This window comes from Trachypithecus francoisi, unplaced genomic scaffold (assembly GCF_009764315.1).
Source record: "Trachypithecus francoisi isolate TF-2019V2 unplaced genomic scaffold, Tfra_2.0 Lachesis_group5, whole genome shotgun sequence".
NCBI lineage: Eukaryota > Metazoa > Chordata > Mammalia > Primates > Cercopithecidae > Trachypithecus > Trachypithecus francoisi.
Genome location: NW_022681470.1, coordinates 30269126 through 30293521, shown reverse-complemented (window position 1 = coordinate 30293521; position 24396 = coordinate 30269126). Strand labels below are relative to the sequence as shown.

Sequence of the window (24396 nt, the reverse complement as noted above, 5' to 3'; positions counted from 1 at the left end):
TCCATTTTCTGTTACAGGATCTGATCCCCATTATTTTGATTATTTGTTTTTAGGTACTTCTTAAAAAATTAAAAGCACTAAATAACTTTCCAAAGGCAATCCCACCCCCAACTCCTGACAAATACCTTCACAACATCATTTGGCTGGAAGGTAAAGATGTTCTCATTGACTTCTTCAAGGTAAAGATTTTCTTTTCTATTCTGGCTCAGGTTTGATGATAATTAACTATTTTTTCCACTCCCTAATGCAAGATTAACAGAAAAGCATATCACATACTGGCCAATTCAGGAAAAGCCAAGACGGAGGCCCAGGAAAGTCTAGAGGAGGAATAAATCTCTTTTTGAGCCTAAAGGGCAAAGATAGTTTTTCACAATGACTTATCTGCTTAGGAGTAGCTATATGTGTCTGACTGTTACCAATCCCATTCTATTTTATGTTGTGGAGTTCTGGACTTCTCGATGTACGCTCTTGGAGAGACATTTTTTAGAGCAAGGGTCTCGAATTTAAGTTACTATACAGACCAGGCAGATAGTGTAAAAGTAAAGCTGATTGGCCGTAGTATAATAGGGAACGGTGAGAACTGAGGTGTGTTCAAGTTCATGCTCTGTCAGCTGAGGGTTGCAACAGGACTTTGGACTCTTTCAACAAATATCTATTGAATATCCTCTAATGTCAGGGACTGTTCTAGGTCTGGTGATATGGCAGTAAACAAAGTAGATAAAGTCCCTACTTTCATTTTTTAATTTTAATTTAATTTAATTAATTTATTTTTTTGAGATAGAGTCTCACTCTGCTGCCCAGATTGGAGTGCACTGGTGCAATCTCGACTCACTGCAAACTCCGCCTCCTGGGTTCAAGTGATTCTCCTGTTTCAGCCTCCCAAGTAGCTGGGATTACAGGCATGTGCCACCACGCCCAGCTAATTTTTGTATTTTCAGTAGAGATGGGGTTTCACCATGTTGGCCAGGCTGGTCTTGAACTCCTGACCTCAAGTGATCTACCCACCTTGGCCTCCCAAAGTGCTGGGATTACAGGCGTGAGCCGCCGTGCCTGGCCGAAGTCCCTACTTTCATAAAGCTTATATTATATGAATGGAGATGGACAATAAACACACCAAACACATAAACATATAGCCTATCAGATGGTTATAAGTGCTAGAGAAAAATAACGAGAGAAAAGGTAATACAGAGCGGCCATGGAAGGCTGCTCTAATAAGGTGACATTTGAAGAGAGATGTGAAAGAAGGGAGGGAGCAAGCCAGGTAGTGTCTTAGAGAAGAGCACTCCAGGCAAAGGGAGTAGTGGGTGTAAGGAGTCCCCAAGGCCAAGTGTGCCTGGTGTGTTCCAGGAGCAGCACAGAGGCCCCTGGCAGGAGCGGTGCTGGAGAGAGCACATGAAGTCAGGGCAGTTGCAGAGGGTCCAGAGAACGTCATGACTCTCAGGGGCCCTGGGCACTTCTGCCTTCATGGGCCTCTTCCTCCACAAAACTATGAAAAATTAGACTTTATGACTGTTAGTATAACAATGAATATATTAGTATTATATATTAAAACATTTTTCTTTATCTAAAACTAATTTTCCTCCTGATTCTAAAAGACATTAAAACATCATTATAAGTGTCTAAAAGTATTGTAGATGCAGGTACTGCACCTGCTGATTCCTAGTGGATGGCTCCACCCTGGTCTCCATCCCTCCCTGCCTGAGACATATACAGTCTTTGCTATTACCCTAACTGCAGACGTTCAGTTTGCTTCTGGATTTTGTATATATGAATCTTCTGCCCTGGAGGTCTTCAACTCATGTTATCCGAGCTATCTGCTCCTCCTCTTTCAAGTCTCAGCTTAGCTGTCCTGTCTGCTGTAAAGGCCTCACTGAACAACCAAGATAGGATCCTGTGGCTTTTCTGCCCCATTTTTTTTTTTTTTTTGCATAGCACCCTGTCCCTGTCTTCTTTGTCATAATTATCCCATTTGATTGTAAATATCTACCCAACATAACTAAAAGTTTGTTCTGAAGGCAGGGAAATTGTTTAGCTTACCATTATAACCCAAGCCCCAAACGGGGCTGAAAAGAAAGTTTTCATTCATTAATGTGCATATTCATTCCATAGTTATATCAGTTACTATGCTGAGTACTAATCACAAAGTCAAAGTCTGTTTGCCTGTTCCTTTATTTCTAGAAGTTGATGTGGTACATTAGCACGTTACAGTTCAGTAATAAACCAAGAATATAGTTTGTGTTTTATGCTACTTGGAAGCTATTTTAGCTTTAAAATTATATATATATGATTATATATAAAATCATATATATAACATATATAAAATCATATATATATAACATATATATGTTGACTCTCTTTTTCTTTTCCTTTTATTCCCACCCAGGAAAGAGCCAAACTTGCCTGTTTTGACTATGGAGATATCATTTGTAAAGGAGGTGAAATGCCACAAGGAATCTACTTAATTATTTCAGGAATGGCAATTGTAAGGGACTATTGATTTTTTTTTTTTTTTTTTACTTAAAATGTATTTTGAAACATATAATTGCAGAATAAGAGTAAATTTAGATACTGAAAAAGTTTACATTTTTAATGTGATGAAACCATTTCTACTCTGAGCATGACAGCTGAGAGATAAATATGCAACACCTGAAATGTGCTTCCCATTCTACAAAATGCTAACTATCATAGTCTTTACTTATTTCTTGCAGCAATCCTGGGAGGAAGCAGGATTTTTCTGAATGTTCAGACAAGGAAATCAATACTTGACGTGGCTTAAATTACTCACCTAAAGGAATTAGGATGAGGATCAAAAATACCACTTCTAATCTGTCCAATGGGAGGCTTTTGTTGACCAGAGAGAGAGAGAGAGAGAGAGAGAGAGAGAGAAAGAAACAGAAAGAAAGAGAGAGAGCGATTTCAGTAGAGTGATGGGGAAAAGAATCCTTTGTATCTGCATAACAGTAGTTTAGTAGCTGAATTCATGGGTGAGCCCCAGTTTGTGAACCAAATAATTCCTAGATCATCCTAGATGATGGTCATAAAATGACAAATCCTTATTATGGGAAAAATAATGCATTCGGCTTTCTGGTTTTGAAACGGGTATATTAGACCTTAAAATATCATGGAAATAAACTACTATAATAAATAGAATACTGACACAATATAACACTTATTTACTCTCTGGCACTATTCTAAGCACTTTTCGTTCATCCAGTCATTCATTTATTCAACAAAATACTTGCTTCATTACCACCATGTGGCAGGCACTGTTAATTCTAGGCACGGGATTGACAAAACAGACACAAATCCCTGCCTTCTTGGAGCCTAATTTCTAGTAGAGAGATAAAAGGAGATGGGACAATGAACAAAACAAATAAGTTTACAGTGTGTTAGAGATGATGGAGATATGAAGAGATTAATTGTGATTTTTTAAAAGGTAGTCGAGAAAGGCAATATGGGCCAGTCACGATGGCTCACAACTGTAATCCCACCACTTTGAGAGGGCTAGGCAGGTGGATCACATGAGGCAGGAGTCCAAGACCAGCCTCGTCTTGGCAAAACCCTGTCTCTACTAAAAATACAAAAATTAGTTGTGTATGGTGGCACATGTCTATAATCCCAGCTACTTGGGAGGCTGAGACGAGAATCCGAGATCCTGCCACTGCACTCCAGCCTGGGCGACAGTCTCACTCTGTTGCTCAGGTTGGAGTGCAGTGAGGCCATCTCAGCTCACTGCAACACCTCCCCCTCATGTTCAAGAGATTCTCCTGCCTCAGCCTCCCAAGTAGCTGGGATTATAGGCACACACCACCATGCCCATCTAATTTTTGTGTTTTTAGTAGAGACAGGGTTTCACTAGGCTGGTGTTGAACTCCTGACCTCAAGCAAGCCACCTGCCTCGGCCTCCCAAAGTGCTGGGATTACAGGTGTGAGCCACTGAACCCGGCCAACAACCCTATTTTTTTACATGAGAAAACTGATGCACAGAAAAAAATTAATTCACTTGGCCCCAACTACACATACTCAGAGGCCAAAGATTACTTTGAACCCATGTAGTCTTATCTCCAGTATCCATGTGCTTAGCCATTATACTATACTCTTATTAGAATTCTAGGAAAACCACACAGCTGCCAGTATTTATGAAATATGGCAAGTTCAATACTTAAAAGCTGCAACTCGCTGTAACATGTTTCTTTGGGGATTTTCCTGCAGTGACTGGACTAGCTACGCCTTATTAAACTATAGTCCAATGATGTCTGGTCTGAAGAGGTTATATTAGTACTCTTTTGATACCATAACAAATTATTACAAATTTAGTGGCTTAAATATATTATCTCATGGTTCTGTAGGTCAGAAATCCAATGGGTTCTGCTGATTTCACTGCTTGGGTCTCAAGAAGCTGAAATCACGATGTTAGTAGGGCTGCATTACCTTCTGGAAGCTCTAGGGGCAGAATCTGTTTCTAGGCTCTTTGAGATCGTTGGCAGATGTAGTTATTCTTTACGGCTATTGAACAGAAGTCCCTGCTTCTTCAAGGCTGTCAGCTGGAGCCCACCCTGAGCTCCTAGAGCTTCTCTTTCATCTTTGCGTGCAGGTCCTCACGTCTCAGAGCAAGCAAAGATATATGGAATCCTTCACACATCTCTCTCTGATGGACTCCCTTCTACTTGCAAGGGCTCATGTGATTACAGTCCCCCCAATATTCCCGTCTGTTGTTTAATCAAATACTAATCTGGTACGGCTGTGAAGGGACTTTGTAGATCTTTTTAAGGTCAACTGATTAGTATCCTTAACTCCATAAATCATCTTTTTAAGGTCAGCTGATTAGCAACCTCAATTCCACTTCAAAGTCCTTTCACTGCAGTCCCTAGATTAGTATTTGGTTGAGCAACAGACAGGAATCTTGGGGGGCCTCCTTTCAAATGCTGCCTACCTCAAATGTCATCATCTTTTCTTTGTTTGCAAAAAGCAGAGGAATTCTTCATTGCTCAAAGATCCTTTGAATTGCACTCAAAATTACAGCCATTTAAAAAAAAAATCAAACTCCTGTGGAAGCCTGAATGCCTTTAAAAGTCCGAATGCTAATTGCTGGGAGAGGTGACCGTTTGCGTCCTGTTTCCTGTGTCTTGAACAATACCCTTCCTCTTTGATGGTTACAGCTAAACTTTCTGAAAAATTCTGTAATCCTTCTAATCCCAATTCTTTCAGCTTCCCCCTAAAATCTGATACCTCTCTGCTTTCTCCAGTTATGCCTACCAGTTATTTTCTTGAAGTAACTCAACCATCCTATGTTCTTCCTAAAACGTTTTCCTGTTGATGTTGCATGGTAATTTTTCTTAAGCATTTGGAAAAGAGACAAGGCTTTCATTAACATCATGGCTTGGTTTGGAGGCATATTAATTCATAATATTTGATTTATGTGCCCAGGCAATCAAAAGTTATTTCCATGTGATGCATTAACCCATTGTGGTAAGAATATCTAATGGACTCAATGAGTGATTGCATTAGTTGCATACTATAATTTCCAGTTTTGGTGGGATATTTTTTTTCTTTGAGATGGAGTCTCACTCTGTCGCCCAGGCTGGAGCACAGTGGCATGATCTTGGCTCACTGCAACCTCTCCTTCCTGGGTTCAAACAATCCTCCTGCCTCAGTCTCCTGAGTAGCTGGAACTATAAGCACATGCCACTATGCCCAGCTAATTTTTGTTGTTTTTTTTTTTTTTTTTTTTTAGTAGAGACAGGGTTTCACCATATTGGCCAGGCTGGTCCCAAACTCTTGATCTTGTGATCCGCCTGCCTTGGCCTCTCAAAGTGCTGGGATTATAGGCGTGAACCACTGTGCCCAGCCCTGGTGGGATTTTTATATAAGACAGTTATAAATAGAAAGTTGTAAATAAGGGTCATCTGTAAAACTAAAGATTAGAAAAAAAATCCTTGCCTTGGGAGTTGAAATGTGAAAGAAATCATGATTTTTTCCCTTAAGCCTAATTCTTCTTTCACACCTGACAGGAGATCTTTGTCTTCCATTGGAAAGTTGTAAGAAATAGTGGGAGCTCCTGTGATTTGATCAAAATTTTAATTTTTTCTTTCCCTTTGCACACTTTTTTCCCTTTGCAGTTGCATAGTTTATCTCCTACCTTTGGAATAGAGAGTAGCCAAAGGCCTGATAGAAAGTCCAGAGACATGTTTACAGAGTTCTGTACTACTGGGGACATAATTGGAGAGCTAAACTGTCTGCTTAAGCGTGAAATTGAATATACCATCATCTGTGAAACTAGTTTACAGGTAGGAAAATGGTTCTGTCATGAGTTATTAATTTTTCCTCAAGTAAGTAAAAAATGCCAGCATCTTTTCTTTTTTGTGGTTTTGACATCTTAGTCACCCAACCAGCTATTGGGAGGTAACATAGCTGAAAAGGCAGATTTAGTGTCTCACATGCCAGACTCTGCCAAGCTCCACTGCATCCTGCCTAAGGGAGTAGTTATTTAACCTCCTTAAGTCTCAGTGTCCTTGTTTATGAAGTAGAGAGAATACCTACCTTTTGATATTATGAGGATTAGGAAAACATCTACGTAACATGCCTGACACATAAAGGTGCTCAATAAATGGTCACCATTATGACAACAGTGTTTTTAAAGAATATTTATTTGTTTTTAAAACAACCCCATTAAAAGTGGGCAAAAGATATGAACAGATACTTTTCAAAAGAAGACATACGTGTGGCCAATAAGCATATGAAAAAAAGCTCAACATCACTGATCAATAGAGAAATGCAAATCAAAACCACAATGAGATACCACCTCACACCAGTCAGAATGGCTGCTATTAAAAAGTCAAAAAGTAACAGGTGCTGGAGAGGTTGTGGAGAAAAAGGAACAATTACACACTATTGGTGGGAGTATAAATTAATTCAACCATTGTGGAAGACAGTGTGACATTTCCTCAAAGACCTAAAGAGAGAAATACCATTGACCCAGAAATCCTATTACTGGGTATATACCCAAAGGAATATAAATCATTCTATTATAAAGACACATGCACATGTATGTCACTGCAGCACTATTCACAATAGCAAAGACATGGAATCAACCTAAATGCCTGTCAATGATAGAGTGGATAAAGAAACGGTACATATATACCATAGAATATTATGTAGCCCTAAAAAAGAGTGAGATCATGTCTTTTGCAGGAACTGTGGATGGAGCTGGAGGCCATTATCTTTAGTAAATTAATGCAGGAACAGAAAGCCAAATATCACATGTTCTCACATATAAGTGGGAGCTAAATGATGAGAACACATGGACACATAGAAGGGAACAAAACACACGGGGGCCTTTTGGAGGGTGGAGGGTGGGAGGAGGGAGAGAATCGGGAAAAATAACTATGGGTACATGGGTGATGAAATAATCTGTGCAACAAACCCCCATGACACAAGTTTACCTATGTAACAAACCTGCATATGTACCACTGAACTTAAAAGTTAAAAGAGGAATATTTGTTTTTAAACTTCCTTCTGTGTTTCATTTGCTAAGTAAGAAGTTATCTATTCAACACCTAAGTGTCCTGACATTTCACTAGGTGTGGGGAATTCAAATAAAAATGAGCCAAAGACCAAGGAACAGTCAAAGTGGTTCGTTAAATGGGTCCTGCTCCCTGTGCCACCCAACTGGGTGAGACCCTCCAACAGGGGTTGTCAGACACCCTATACAGGAGCATTCCTACTGGCATCAGGTTGGTGCCCCTCAAGGTCAGAGTTCCCAGAGGAAGGAGCAGGCACCCCATCTTTGCTGTTCTCCAGCCTCCTTGAGTGACATATCCAGGTGTGGGAGCAAACCAGATGAATGGGGCCTGAAGCAAACCCCCAGCAAACTGCAGCAGCCCTACAGAAGAAGGACCTGACCACTGCAAGAAAAACGGAAAGCAACAACAACAGCATCATCAACAACAAAAAGTCCCCACAAAAACCCCAGCCAAGGGTCAACAGCCTCAAAGATCAATATTAGACAAACTCATGAATATGAGAAAGAATCAACGAAAAAACATTGAAAACCCAAAAGGCCAGAGTGCCTCTTCCCCTACAAATGATCACAATGCCTGTCCAGCAAAGGCACAGAACTGGATGGAGGATAAGATGGATGAATTGACAGAAGTAGGCTTTGGAAGGTGAGTAATAACAAACTCTGCTGAACTAAAGGAGCATGTTCAAAACGAATGCGAAGAGGCTAAGAATCTTCATAAAAGGTTACAGGAGCTGCTAACTAGAATAACCAGTTTGAAAGGAACGTAAATGACCTGATGGAGCTGAAAAACACAGCATGAACACTTCATGAAGCATGCATAAGGGTCAGTAGCTGAATCTATCAAGTGGAAGAAAGGATATCAGAGTCTGAAGACCATCTTGCTCAAATAAGGCAAGAAGAGAAGATTAGAGAAAAAAGAATGAAAAGGAAAAAACAAAACCTCCGAGAAATATGGGACTATGTAAAAAGACCAAACTTATGATTGATTGGAGTATCTGAAAGAGCTAGGGAGAATGGAACCAAGTTGGAAAACACACTTCAGGATCAGGATGTTATCCAGTAGAACTTCCCTGACCTAGCAAGAAAGACCAACATTCAAATTCAGGAAATACAGAGAACACCACGAAGATACTTCATGAGAAGATCAACCCCAAGACACATAATCATCAGATTCTTCAAGGTCGAAATGAAGGAAAAAATGTTAAGGGCAGCCAGAGAGAAAGGCCAGGTCACCTACAAAAGGAAGCCCATCAGACTAACAGTGGACCTCTCAGCAGAAACCATACAAGCCAGAAGACAGTGGGGGCCAATATTCAACATTCTTAAAGAAAAGAATTTTCATCCCAGACCTTCATACCCAGCTAAACTAAGCTTCATAAAAAAAGGAGAAATAAAATTCTTTCCAGACAAACAAATGCTGAGGGATTTTGTCACCACCAGGCCTGCCTTGCAAGAGCTCCTGAAGGAAGCACTAAATATGGAAAGGGACAATTGGTACCAGCCACTGCAAAAACACTCCAAATATATAAAGACCAATAGCACTATGAAGAAACTGCATCAAACTATTTTGCATCAACTATTTTGCATAGTGTGCAAAATAACCAGATAGCATCATGAAGATAGTCTCAAATTCACACATAACAATATTAACCTTAAATGTAAATGGGCTAAATGCCCCAATTAAAAGACACAGACTGGCACATTGGATAAAGAGTCAGGACTCATTGGTGTGCTGCATTTAGGAGACTCATCTCACATGCAAAAACCCACATAGGCTCAAAACAAAGGGATGGAGGAAAAATTACCAAGCAAATGGAAAACAAAACAAAAAAAGCAGGTGTCAATACTAGTATCTGACAAAACAGACTTTAAACCAACAAAGATCAAAAAAGACAAATAAGGGCATTACATAATGGTAAAGGGATCAATTCAACAAGAAGAGCTAACTATCCTAAATATATATGCACCCAAGACAGGAGCACCCAGATTCATAAAATCAATTCTTAGAGACTTACAAAGAGACTTGGACTTCCACACAATAATAGTGGGAGACTTTAACACCCCAATGTCATTATTAGACAGATCAACAAGACAGAAAATTAACAAGGATATTCAGGACCTGAACTCAGCTCTGGATCAAGTGGAACTAATAGACATCTACAGAACTCTCCACCCCAAATCAACAGAATATACATTATTCTCAGTGCCGCATGGCACTTATTTTAAAATCGACCACATAATTGGAAGCAAAACACTCCTCGGCAAATTCAAAAGAACTGAAATCATAACAAACTCTCTCTCAACCACAGTGCAATCAAATTAGAACTCAGGATTAAGAAACTCTCTCAAAACCATGGAAACTGAAGTACATGGAAATTGAGCAATCTGCTCCTGAATGACTCCTGGGTAAATAATGAAATTGAGGCAGAAATCAAGAAGTTCTTTGAAACCAATGAGAACAAAGAGACAACATAACGGAATCTCTGGGACACAGCTAAAGCAGTGTTAAGAGGTAAATTTATAAGCACTAAATGCCCATATCAGAAACCTAGAAAGATCTCAGATCAACACCCTACCATCACAATTAAAAGAGCTAGAGAAGCAAGAGCAAACAAGTCCAAAAGCTAGCAGAAGACAACAAATAATTAACATCAGAGCAGAAATGAAGGAGATAGAGACACAAAAAACCCTTTAAAAAAATCAGTGAATCCAGGAGCTGATTTTTTGGAAAAAATTAACAAAGTAGATAGACTGCTAGCTAGATTAATAAAGAAGAAAAGAGAGAGAAATAAAAAAGACATAATAAAAAATGATAAAGGGGATATCACCATTGACCCTACAGAAATACAAACTACCATCAGAGAATAAACACCTCTATGTAAATAAACTAGAAAATCTAAAAGAAAAGGATAAATTCCTGGACACATACACCCTCCCAAGACTAAACTAGGAAGAATTAAAATCCCTGAATAGACCAATAATGAGTTCTGAAGTTGAAGCAGTAATTAATAGCCTGCCAACCAAAAAAAGCCCAGGACCAGATAGATTCACAGCCGAATTCTACCAGAGATACAAAGAGGAGCTGGTACCATTCCTTCTGAAACTACTCCAAAAAATTGAAAAGGTGGGACACCTCCCTAACTCATTTTATGAGGCCAGCATCATCCTGATACCAAAACCTGGCAGAGGTGCAACAACAAAAAGAAAACTTCAGGCCAATATCTCTGATGAACATCAATGTGAAAATCCTCAATAAAATACTGGCAAACCAAATCCAGCAACACATCAAAAAGTTTATCCACCACGATCAAGTCAGCTTCATCCCTGGGATGCAAGACTGGTTCAACATGTGCAAATCAATAAACATGATCCATCACATAAACAGAACCAATGACAAAACCACATGATCATCTCAATAGATGCAGAAAAGGCCTTCAATAAAAGTCAACATCCTTTCATGTTAAAAACTCTCAATAAACTAGGTATTGATGGAACACATCTCAAAATAATAAGAGCTATTTATGACAAACCCACAGCCAATATCATACTGAATGGCAAGAGCTGGAAGCATTTCCTCTGAAAACTGGCACAAGACAAGGATGCCCTCTCTCACCACTCCTATTCAACATAGTATTAGAAGTTCTGGCTGGGCAACCAGGCAAGATAAATAAATAAAGATATGCAAATGGGAAGAGAGGAAATCAAATTGTCTCTGTTTGCAGGTGACATGATTCTATATTTAGAAAACCCCATTGTCTCAGTCCCCAAACTCCTTAAGCTGATAAGCAATTTCAGCAAAGTCTCAGGATACAAAATCAATGTGCAAAAATCACAAGCATTGCTATGCACCAACAACAGACAAGCAGAGAGCCAAATCATGAATGAACTCCCATTCATGATTGCTACAAAGGGAATAAAATACCTAGGAATATAACTAACAAGGGATGTGAAGGACCTTTTCAAGGAGAACTACAAGCCACTCCTCAAGGAAATAAGAGGGGACACAAACAAATGGAAAAACATACCATGCTCGTGGATAGGAAGAATCAATAGCATGAAAATGGCCATACTGCCCAAAGTAATTTATAGATTCAATGCTGTTTCCATCAAACTACCATTGACATTCTTCACAGAATTAGAAAAAACTATTTTAAATTTTGTATGGAACCAAAAAAGAGCCCACATAGCCAAGACAATCCTAAGCAAAAAGAACAAAGCTGGAGGCATCACGCTACTTGGCTTCAAACTATACTATAAGGCTACAGTAACCAAAATAGCATGGTACTGGTACCAAAACAGACATGTGGACCAATGGAACAGAACAGAGGCCTCAGAAATAACTGTACACGTATACAACCATCTGATCTTCGACAAACCTGATAAAAACAAGCAATGGGGAAAGGATCTCCTATTCAGTAAATGGTGCTGGGAAAACTGGCGAGCCATATGCAGAAAACCAAAACTGGACCTCTTCCTTATACCTTTTACAAAAATTAACTCAAGATGACTTACATGTAAAACCCAAAACCGTAAAAACCCTAGAAGAAAACCTAAGCAATACTACCCAGGACATAGGCATAGGCAAAGACTTCATGACAAAAATGCCAAAGGCAATTGCAACAAAAGCCCAAATTGACAAGTGGGATCTAATTAAAGAGCTTCTGCACAGCATGAACAGGCAACCTACAGAATGGGAGAAAAATATTGCAATCTACCCAAATGACAAAGGTCTAATATCTGGAATCTACAAGGAACTTAAACAAATTTACAAGAAAAAACCCCATCAAAAAGTGGGCAAAGGATATGAACAGACATCTTTCAAGAGAAGTCATTTACGTGGCCAACAAACATATGAAAAAAAGCTCAACATCGCTGATTACAAAAATGCAAATCAAAACCGCAATGAGATATCATCTCACGCCAGTCAGAATGGCAATTATTAAAAGTTAGGAAATGGGCCAGGCGTGGTGGCTCACACCTGTGATCCCAGCACTTTGGAAGGCCGAGGCAGGTGAATCATGAGTTCAAGAGATTGAGACCATCCTGGCCAACACGGTGAAATGCCATCTCTACTAAAAATACAAAAATTAGCTGGGCATGGTAGCACACATATAGTCACAGCTACTCGGGAGGCTGAGGCAGGATAATTGCTTGAACCCAGGAGGTGGAGGTTGCAGTGAGCCGAGGTGCACCACTGCACTCTAGCTTGGTGACAGAGTGAGACTGCGTTTCAAAAAAAAAAAAAAAAAAAAAAAAGAAGAGAAAAGAAAAAAGAAAAAAGAAAAGAAAGGAAAAAAAAAGCCAGGAAACAACAGATGCTCGTGAGGCTGTGGAGAACTAAGAATGCTTTCACACTGTTGGGAATGTAAATTAGTTCAACCATTGTGGAAGACAGTGTGGTGATTCCTCAAGGACCTAGAACCAGAAATACCGTTTGACCCAGCAATCCCATTACTGGGTATATGCCCAACCATAAAAAGCCCAGGACCGGATAGACTCACAGCCGAATTCTACCCAAAGGAATATAAATCATTCTACTATAAAGACACATGCACATGTATGTTTATTGTGGCACTATTCACAATAGCAAGGACATGGAACCAACTTAAATGCCCATCAAAAAATGTGGTACATACACACCATGGAATACTATGCAGCCATAAAAAGGAATGAGAACATGTCCTTTGCAGGGACATAGATGAAACTGGAAGCCATCATCCTCAGCAAACTAACACAGAACAGAAAATCAAAAACTGCATGTTCTGACTCATAAGTGGGAGTTGAACAATGAGAACACATGGACACAGGGAGGGGAACATCACACACCAGGGCCATTTGGGGATCGAGGGGGTGAGAAGAGCGAGAGCATTAGGTTAAACAGCTAATGCATGTGGGGCTTAAAACCTAGATGACATGTTGATAGGTGCAGCAAACTACCATGGCACACGTAGACCTATGTAACAAACCGACATGTTCTGTACTCGTATCCTGGAACTTAAAAGAAAATAAAATAATTAAAAACATAAAAGAAATGAGTCAAAGAATTCTCAATCTTTGGAGACTATCTGATGCAACAGAGCAGGATCCAGAGTCCTAGGGGTGTGTGGAGTGGAAGGAAATGTTGTTTTAGCTATTTCATGTCATTTTACTTTTGCAAGAGGCATGAGTTCAGTCATAAGGCTGAATTGAATTCACTGAAGTTCGTGTAACTTGAATCTGAAAGTGTATTTTTTTTAGTCAGGTAAACTATTTGCCTCTGGAAACAAATACCGTGAATGAGCTCACTTTATCTACCATGACATTAAAAATAGATAAGTTCATATGGCTTAGTTCCTGAATCCTGGGCTTTGGGCTCATGAGCCATATCCTTCATTATATCTATTGACTGATATACATTTTTCTGGTCTCTTAGTAAGGTATATAGCTTTAATCGCACCATACATTTTATCATCTTATACTTAGCAAACAACCATTTGCACAATACAAATGCTTCTAAATGACAAGAGTATCATAATTATGCTAGAATTGATAGTTTTTCTGAAGGTTGAATCCACAGGCATTTTGTTTTTTGATAGTCTTGTAATTTAGTTCCAAATCAAGCTGCTATGGCCTGGGGCCTTTTTGTTTCAGGCCTGCTTTATCTCCCTGGAGGATTTATATGAAGGCTTTGATGCCTTCTGGCCATCTCTGGAATATAAAATATGGCTAAAGCTTGCTCTCAGTACTGCCTACCAGTATTTTGAATCAAGTCTTACTGATGAGGTAAGTTACATGATTAAAATATTCATAACTTGAATTTTTATGCATTGTATTTTTTGCAGAATGCATTTCATATTTTTGAGACACAAATAAAAGGAAATTTGTGTGTGTGTGTGTGTGTGTGTGTGTGTGTTTTTGAGACAGAGTCTCACTCTGTTGCCCACGCTGGAGTGCAATGGTGCAATCTCAGCTCACTGCAACCTCTGTCTCCTAGGTTCAAGCAATTCTCCTGCCTCAGCCTCCCAAGTAGCTGGGATTATAGGTGCCTGCCACCACCCCCGGCCCTTTTTTTATTATTATTAGTAGAGACAGGGTTTCACCATGTTGTCCAGGCTGGTCTTGAACTCCTGACAAGTGATCTGCTCACCTTGGCCTCCCAAAGTGCTGGGATTATAGGCGTGAGCCACCGTGCCTGGCCCTGTGTCTGATTTTCTAAAATGAGATTGCTAGAATTTTAACTGCTCTCTTATCCTGAGTTCCTACAGGTTGTCAATCCTTTTGTCACAGCTAATTTTCCCAAGCTACTTGCAATCATTTCAAAACAAAGGTACTGTTTGGGTGAGGGAGAAGGGACAAAATGGAGGAAGGTGAACAAGATGGAGCAGTACCTGTTGTTTCCGGGTTCTTCATCACCAATTTACCCACGTGGGAAAATGCAGCCCACGCCCAGGAAAATGCAGATCAACTGAGCATGCGTCACGTGACCTCAATCTGAGGAAACTGAAACTTACCCGGCCATGCCTATGGAGACGCCCCTATCATGCCCTTATCCCGCCCACTGCCCTCCCCCTTCCAGTACCAATGCATAAAAGTCTGCCGCTGGCAGGAGCCTGCGTGACTTCTTCGGCCCCGCATTCGTGGACGGGAGAACCTCACCCGAGAGCGCCGGCATGACTTCCCTGGCCCCCCACACCTGAGGACCAGAGAACCTCGCCCGAGAGTGTGTGCATATTTGCAATAAAGGGCTGCCGCTTTCTTATGTACTTTGGCCTCATGTTTAATTACTTAGCTCTCCTAAATTAAGTTACATTAAATTAAATTAAGACAGGTAGATTTAGCAAATTCAAAATAGGTAGATCCCCCCTGAACCAAGCATCCTGTTAATCAGAATGTATTAACAAACGCTCCGTCTGTATTTATTATTGCCTACTCTGCCAATGTTAATATAAATCTATAAATCTCCTGCCTTTTCAAAATCTTTGTGGAGGTGACTGAGCCTCTCTCATGGACTTTCTCTCCAAACAGTAGTGGTTCAGGTTTGTCTCTGGACAAGCACAATTTACAATCTCACATTTGTATCCTATTTAGTAACTGTTGGAACCCTTACTAGCTAGTGAGTCGGAACTGGGGAAGTGAACTGGGAAAGATCTGAAGTTCAGTAATATTCACTGAACTAAGTGACTGGATATAAATAAACATTGGGTTAAAAAATGAGTGTGTCATACACGCCAGTAAGGTTTCTTTTACTATATTGCAATAATAACTTTCAGAAAAATTTTAGCAGAGGGATAAGGGGATTGGAATTCTTCTCTTTTCCTTTTACCTTGCCTCTTCATGAGAAGTGGGACAAATTTAGAGTCTAGTATGAAACTCCAGGGGTAAGAATTAGGACCAGTGCGTAGAAACTATGGACTCAGACTTGACTCAATAATAAGGTGAATGTCCTTTACATTTTTTTTTAATTCACAAGCAACACATATTCATTATATAAATGAGAAAGTACAGATACAAAACATTAAAAAATGTCTATTTTTAAACAGAGAATCTCTGTTTAATAGTTTCTTTCTTTCTTTTTTTTTTCCCATTAAAGAACTAGCCAATTAAGATTTTTTTCCCTCTAAATCACAGAACTCAAAAAGTATATGCATTTTAAAATCAAACTAAAACAGCTGATTGTTTTTAGATTTTCTGGTTGTGAAATGCTAGATAAATTTGCTAATTTTTAAATGTTTTTGGTGTCCTAGTTGTACTGGTGCCCTCAGCAAATAAATGTATGATTTGCCTGTCAATGACAGATTCAAGGACTTGCTCATGTAGCCATGCCCTGCATGGGGGTGGAGATGTTTAGACTGAGCTGACAGCCCTGTCAGGGTCCTGTGCAGGAGATTCCTACTGTTAGGCTGATCTCTAAGTTCCTAGGTTAGTTTGCAAGCACTGCTGTAACAAAGTACCAGAAACTAGGTTGTGTAAAAATACCAGAAATGCATTGTTTCACAGTTCTGGAGGCTAGAAATTAGAAATCAAGGTGTTGGGAGGGTTGGCTCCTACTGAGGGGCTGTGAGGGAGAATCTGGGCCAGGCCTCCCTCCTTGGCTTATAAATAGCTGCCTTCATATTCACGTGGCGTTCTCCCTGTGTGCAAGTCTGTGTCCAAATTTCCCCTTTTTATAAGGACACTAGTTATTCAAATTAGAGGCCCATCCTATTCCAGTATGACTTCATCTTAACTAAGTGCATCTGCAGTGACCCATTTCCATAAGGTCACATTCCAGGATACTGGGAGTTAGGACTTCAGCATAAGAATTGGGTGGGAGGTGGTGTGTGTGTGTGTGTGTGTGTGTGCTCAATTCAACCCATAATGGCTCCCTCCCAGTTCTAAAGTCTATGACTCTGAGCCTTGAAGTATATCTCAGACTCTAGCTTGCTTTGTTTTGGCTTTCTGTTATTCCTATTCACCTGTCAAATGGAATGTAAGCTTACTGCTGGGTGACCCTCTGAATCTTTTAAGACTCTGGGTCTTTGTGCAAATAGAAATTTCCTGAGTCATAGCCGACTACCCTGCTGTGGCTGACAGCTCACAAATTAGGGCTGGGCAACAGTATCCAGGGCCCATTAACAGCACAAACACTTGGAATTTAGAAATTTGTCAGAGGCCATTCTGCATGCTAAATAAATCCTGTCTGTTGGTGCCAGGGTCCGTGTACCTTCTGACATCCTCAAATAATTCAGATCGATCAGTGAATCTGTTTTCTTCTTGATACCATCTGTCAGTTTGTATGACTTATTTTTAAAAATGCAATTTTATCGTAGGACTTAAGCTTTCAGAAGTGTGTGATGTTCAATCAAGCATATGTGGAAACTTTATCAAGCTATAATGAAATGACTATTGATAATATGACCATGAAATTTGTTATCATTGTGTATGGCAGTGTAATTGATACTAAGACAGAGGAACCATATTTTGCACCTTGCATTATACCTACAACCTGTGAGCAGGTAAGAAGTATCGTTTCTAAAGAGTCTCTTGCTTTTCACAGTGCTCCAACAGTGACTTTAAAACTCAACTGGCCACCTTAAAAAGAAATTTAACCTGGAATGACCCTGTAGTTCTTATTTGCCTTTTACAAACAGTAAAAATGTACCAAGGGCTTCTGTGTACTGTAGTACAGGTGCCCTACGCGAGGGTGCACCCAAGGGACAGGGTGCTGGAATCTGCCTGCTGTTTGCTTGCCATGCACGCCCTTTGCTGTGGCATGTGGCTGTGCCAGAGGAAGGATGAGATGCAGTAAGTTTTCCCTGGTTTACACCAAGGCAATGATGCCATGTTCTAGCATAGCTCTGGAAGTATCTGCACCGGTTGACAAGAAAGGAGTAGAGCAGGGGCCACATCACTTTGTTGCCGCATTAGGGGCTGTGGGCACTTGATAGTAGATCCTGGGCCCTGGGTCTCAGCATTCCATACCTCTATAAAGACAAAGGAAGTGTGACCACCTAGGACATAACAGGGCATGGGAAGGGTAGAAGCAAAGTCCCTAATGGTCCAAGCTGCCTGCCACTGGACAAAGGAATGGGGAGGACCAAGACGCCATGAGAAGAGCAGACATCTCTTTAAATCTGGGAGTAAGTTTCTTCCCTATGGGGGAGACCTTTTCTGCCAGTTCAGACTGTGAAAATTCATTATGAAAATTTGTCCTGGAAAAGTTGGTAAACCTAAAAAGTGAATTTTTTCCTTTCAAAACATTCTTACTTTGTGCCTTTCATCAATTCAGATGATGAAGGTAATTTAAATGTTTTTAGTAGAAAATTAAAATCTTGTTTAGTTTTGAGACAAAGGATGGAGGTAAGAGGCAAGCGGGCAATAGGAGTAATACTGCAGCTTAGTGTCTTAAGAGACCAGGGTTTGGAGTCAGGCACACTTAGACTTAAAACTTGACCCCTGTGCCTACTTGTACTTGAGCTTAGGTAATCTGCTTAACCTTTCTGACCCTCAATTTCCTTCTTAGTAAGATAGATAGGGATAAGGTCAGCAGCCATCTTATTGGGTTATTGTGAGGATTAAATGAGATAATCTAAAAATGATAGTTATGATGATTACTTGTTTGCTGCTGGCATTCTGGGAGGCAGATTTTATGGCACATAGGACAAATGGTCCAAGAAAGGAAGACAGTCTTGCCATCCTGGGAATGCTGAGCCTTGAGCCCTTGAGCATCAGTGTAGGAGTAAAAGTAGCTTACTGGATGCTGGGGATTCCCTGCTTTCCAAACTGGGAATTTCCAGTCTAGTTACAAGTAAGGTGTAGAAATTTCCTCTCTGGTGTCTAAATATACAAGTACAATTTGTTGGTCTAAGACTCCTCAACATCAAAGAGGATTTGAAATTTAGAATACAGAGCCAAGATTGAAGACCCAGCTCTACGCATTGGCTTATTTTTTATACTGTTTGGAAAGGTTAGAAAGAAGCCAGATTAGAGATCAAAGAATGCTCTTTTGATTAATTTTGACTTTTCTCCTCTAGGTTCAGGGAACTTCTGATTTAAGCAAGCTGCTAATAATCCAAGCATCAGAGCTTACCCAAAGGCATAGTAACACCAATGTCATGGGTAAGGGATAGACCTTTAGTAGTAGGAAAACTATTGAGAAGGAACTTCAATACATGTAAAATTCCTTTAACTCTAAGAAAGTGATTTGAGAGGGCACTATATGGGTTTATCTTTAGTCCCCATCCTTAGGCCCACCCTGGCTGCCACATTGCCCTGGGAGGTCACATATGAGAGACTTCCAGACCCTAAAATCCAGATGGCTCCTTCCTCTGCCATGTCCCTCTCTCCATACACTAGTCAGGGGAGAGCAGCTTCTGCAGTGTGCTCTGTTGCTGCCTGGTAGGCTGGAACCACATGGTGCTGGCAGTGCAGGAATGGGGAGGGAACCGACTCTTTCCCAGGAGCCCAGGTATGGGGAGCTGGTTTGCTCCCAGCAACTGAAGGGGATAGGGAACCTTACCCATGCTCAGTGAGTATTCCAAACCATGGTCACAACTACAAGTCAAATGACTTGCTTTGAGTATGCTTTGATAGTCACTGAGTAGTCATAGTTACGTTTATTAGCATCCAACTGCATGCATCATGGTGCTAAGCATTATACAGAGAAGATTTGATAGGAAGAGCTTGCTAGAAAAAGCACACTCAGGATCTTTCATCTTCTGCTCAGCATCCCTGCCCTCCCAAGCCCAATGACAACATTCTCCCAGCTGTCCCAGCTTGAGGACACATTCTGGGTTTGTAACTCTAACCTGCACCATCCCAGTGTGTACAATTCATGTGATCCATCGGTTTATATATTATGCAATTCTTAATGAAGTGTTGCTTTGGGGGAAGGATTTACATGATTTCAAATTGTGTGTAAAGAGTGAGGTTTTCTCAGTATCTTATATCTCACTATTTCTCAATTGCATACTTTTTATAAAATTCAGCCCCACTGTGTGCTGGGTACTGTGCCAAGAGCCAATTGGTGAGTGAGCCAGATGAGGTATTTGCCTTCACAGGGAGGAGAGACAGATATTCAATAAGTAATTATACTTTTCCCTTGGCAGCAATTTGAACCTCAGAGGTTCCTGTGGCTCACCCTCCATCCCCTCTTCTAGGGTCATACATAGCACTGTGATTTAGGGAGCCCCCTCTGCTATTGGGTCACCTGTCCAAGTGGGCTAGCACTGAGATGACCGTTTCCCCAGCCCACACAGTCTCTGAAAGTCTGCTGCTCTGCTGCTTCCAAATCACTCTTGGGGCACAGGAGTCTATGGCAAGGCTGGGAACTCAGGGCCTAGCGTCAGCCCCATTGGGGCACCCTAAGAAGTGCTATTGAGTCAGAGATCTTAAGCACTGTCAGGAAGCAGGGCACAGGTCCCTAGTGTTCTTGTGCTCACAGGCCCCTTTTCTTCATGAGTTCCTCTGTAATCATTTTTAGATGGAGGGAAACACATCACTTTGTATTCCTCATGGGTTTGAGACAAAAGTCACAAATGGTAGGCACATGGACTGGATCTTTGACTCTTAATTTAAGAGTCACTTGTTTTCTTTTAAAATTTTAAAATTAGTTGCCAAGTAGAAACAAATGTTTTGCATTTTAAAAATGCAGATTTTGAAGTTTTCATGAAAAAATAAGGTCAGCCAGCACTCAGCCCTCATTCCTGTACATGGCAACAGATAGGGCTGGGTTTCAGTTGGCGTCTATAGAGGGAGCAGATGCTCTGCAACTTGCCACAGTCCACACTGCTCCCTCTTGCCTTTACCCAGCCACTTCAACTGTTTACATGATCTGCCTATTCTCAGATGAGTTTGTCAGCCCTTGTAGTGGACTTCAGGGAGCCTACCACAAACCTCTGAGGGAAGAAAAAACAGGGACATTTGAGAGGGGAAGGGAAAAGGGAGACTTATAGGGAGAAAGCAAATAGATATTTCAAAATATTTTCTGGTTGCCTTTACTCTTAAATTCCTAATTTACTTTTTCTGCTCAATGCTTGGATTTGGTTAACCTCAGTCAACACTGGTCTTCAAACAACCGGGAGATAATATAACTGGAAGACAAAAGATGAGGTAATAAACTTGACACTTTGATTATATTTTTTTCTTATTGCAAATATTGAACTATACAGCTAAAATAAATTGAGGTAAAATAGCAAAATGTAGGTAGTAAGAAAAGACACTCCTAGCTACAACTCATTAATTGGGACAAATTAGAATAAAGCCCATCTGAATTACTTACAAATTAAAATTACAGAGTATTTTTGAAAGACGTAACTTTGCCCCACCCCATTTTTCCCCCCTCACTGATATTTAGGTCAAAGAGTAGGGATCTATGGAATTTGCGGTGAGGAGGGACATACATCATGCACACGTGTAGACACTAGAGTCTAAATCTCCATGCTTCTGCCTTTGGAGTGTGGATTCCTGGATGTATAGATTGCTATGCTTGCAGTTTGTGGAGTCACAGGCTAATCATAGACATCTTCCTAGAGTACCAATTTTACTTGAGCATCTTTTAAAGAAAAAGGTTGACTCATTTAACTAGTGGGTTATTTAAAAAATTTTATATTAAAAAACATTATTATTGAGTAGGATGACAAATTTGCATGAATTTTTAAGATAAAACAAGAGACTTCAAAACATTTTGTTATGGAGAGTCATGTAGATTTTTGCCTCCACATCTTTTCCTTCTTTCTTCAGTGACCAGGACAAATTTAGAGAAGTCTGAGAAGGCTGGAAGTCAGGCCTAGAGTTGAAAAGGAATGTGGGCCTTTCATATTGGACCAGGACAGAATAGAGACAAGTCTGGTGGTGGTGAGGCAGCCTGCAAGGCTCATGACTCTAGAGGTCTCTATTAGGGCTCCTGTTTGGGCCAGAGCAGACTGCTGGGTGGACTGGAGGAGCAGATGACTCTGACAGGGTAATAGGGTGCTAGGCAAATGCAGAAGTGGGCCAGATAGTAGTGATGGTGCTAAGCACAGGCTTCAAGGGCCTTTAGTCTTTTCCCAGCCAGGTGCCAAGTCATCCCAAATAAACAGCTTTTTTTTTTTTTTTGAGACGGAGTTTCACTCTGTCATCCAGGCTGGAGTACAGTGCACAATCTTGACTCACTGCAACGTCCACTTCCTGGGTTCAAGCAAATCTCCTGCCACAGCCTCTGGAGTAGCTGGGACTACAGGCACATGCCACCATGCTTGGCTACTGTTTTTGATTTTTAGTGGTGACAGGGTTTCACAATGTTAGCCAGGATGGTCTCGATCTCCTGACCTCATGATCTGCCCACCTTGGCCTCCCAAAGTGCTGGGATTACAGGCATGAGCCACCGCGCTCGGCCATAAACAGCAAGAGAAGTCCTTTGGCCCACTTCATCCCCAGCCCAAAGACCCTTCTAATAGCAGTATTGGTCCTGCCACTGTTATTTATGATAATCAAGGTGGTTTGCAGTGTATTTGTTGGGGAAACGAAAGTTGCATTGACCTAATTTATGGTCAGTGGTTCCTTTAAACCAGGTAACCTGGTTCTTTTTAGGCATCCCTCGTAGGGCCTTCCTCTCCTCTCTCTTAAAGGGACCCTATTTCACAAAGGGGAATTAAGAGTCAAATAATTGAGTTCCTCATTTGTTACTATCTTGCCCAGCCCCCATTACTTAAAAAGATTCCCATTCCGATTTACAAGAAAAGTTTCCAGTAGCCCTGCTAATCAGTCATAAAGTTAATTGGAATTCAACTTCTGTAACATTTCTCTTCTTCTTAAACATACCTTTGATAGACTACTCTCATTGAATTAATATAGTATCTCTTCACAAGATGACAGCATAGAGATGCACATGTAATTAATTATATGCATCACTCAAAATTCTTCACATGAAGATCTTTTAGGAGGAATGTTTCAGATAATAAAATAGAAATGCTTACATAAGCTTTCTGGTTGCATTTAACAGTTAAGAAGTTTTTCCTGAAATGTTTATAGGCTAATATTTAACTTTTGACTTTCTTTTATAGTTGAAAACTGGATACCATTTTAGAAAAGGGTATTAATGATACAAATATGATGTGTGGAGTCAGGTTAAAGACAAACTACTTTCCTCACTCAAATGCTAAAGGATTATCTCCAAGGAGTTTACTCAGAAGCTACTGAAACAGGTTACTGCTGCATTTATTTTATAAGCAATGGATGGACTGCTGTAAAAATTCTTAATTTTAAGTAGTTGTATTATATTTGAAATGTTAAGAAATTCTTCGGGATAATATAAAATACACTGAAACATACGTCTTATCAAATGAAACCCTGTTCCCAGCTAAGAGCAAATTTTAACATAGTGCATTATAAAAAGTATTGTATAACTGATATGTTACTATCTAAAGCATAGAATCTGTAATTTTCGTTTGTGAAATTGTTATAATTAGTGCCTCCCTAATATTTTTTAGAGTGTAGCTATTCTCCCCTTCCCAATTTGATAAATATTGAAAAACTGAATTATATTCCACAATCTTAGTAACTTTCAGTAAGTAACTTTTGCTTTCAGTAAAATTTAGGAGAAATTAATATTCTCATATTGCATAGTACTGTTTGATGTCACCTTTCATTTTATTTTTAAAAATCAAACAAAGTTGAGTTTTATGGTTGTCTGTTTATTATTAGAACCCATTATTCCTTTTCATCTCCACAAGACTGAAAGGAATACATAATACTTTAGAAGAAAACCATAATAGTGGTGTTATAGGAAGGGAGTCAGATCCAGACCCCAAGAGAGGGTTCTTGGATCTCATGCAAGAAAGAATTCAGGGCGAGTCCACAGTGCAAAGTGAAAGCAAGTTTATTAAGAAAGTAAAGGAATAAAAGAATGGCTACTCCATAGAGCAGCCCCAAAGGCTGCTGGTTGCCTATTTTTATGGTTATTTCTTGATGATATGCTAAACAAGTAGTGGGTTATTCATGCCACTCCTTTAGACCATAGACTGTAACCTCTTGATGTTGCCATGGCATTTGTAAACTATCATGGTGCTGGTGGGAGTACAGCAGTGAGGACAATCAGAGGTCACTCTTGTCACCATTTTGGTTTTGGTGGGTTTTGGCTGGCTCCTTTACTGCAACCTGTTTTTATCAGCAAGGTCTTTATGACCTGTATTTTGTGCTGACCTCATATCTCATCCTCTGACTTAGATTGCTTTATCCGTCTGGGAATGCAGCCCAGTAACTTTCAGTCTCATTTTACCCTGCTCTTATTTAAGATGGAGTTGCTCTGGTTCACATGTCTCTGACATTTCCCCCTCCCTTTTATAAAAGGAGAGGGAAATCTTAATCCTGAGGGTTGCAGAGGGATGAAGATCCATCTTCTGTAGCTTTTTCAGGTTGAATGGGGTGATGCTATTCTT

General features: G+C 40.2%; 1 protein-coding gene across 1 annotated transcript in view; it reads left to right on the top strand.

Annotated features, from left to right (window-relative positions):
• The window catches only part of SLC9C2 (solute carrier family 9 member C2 (putative)), a 92218-nt gene extending 68574 nt beyond the window's left edge, over positions 1–23644 (top strand). Inside the window, exons 20-28 of the mRNA XM_033199193.1 lie at positions 54–179; positions 2384–2482; positions 6120–6287; positions 14153–14284; positions 17311–17496; positions 19015–19099; positions 19351–19358; positions 21036–21091; positions 23023–23644. Of these exons, the coding sequence (XP_033055084.1) occupies positions 54–179; positions 2384–2482; positions 6120–6287; positions 14153–14284; positions 17311–17496; positions 19015–19099; positions 19351–19358; positions 21036–21091; positions 23023–23026 (864 nt within the window). The 3' untranslated portion in view covers positions 23027–23644. The remainder of the gene's footprint in view (positions 1–53; positions 180–2383; positions 2483–6119; positions 6288–14152; positions 14285–17310; positions 17497–19014; positions 19100–19350; positions 19359–21035; positions 21092–23022) is intronic.
• The last annotated feature ends 752 nt before the right edge of the window (positions 23645–24396 follow it).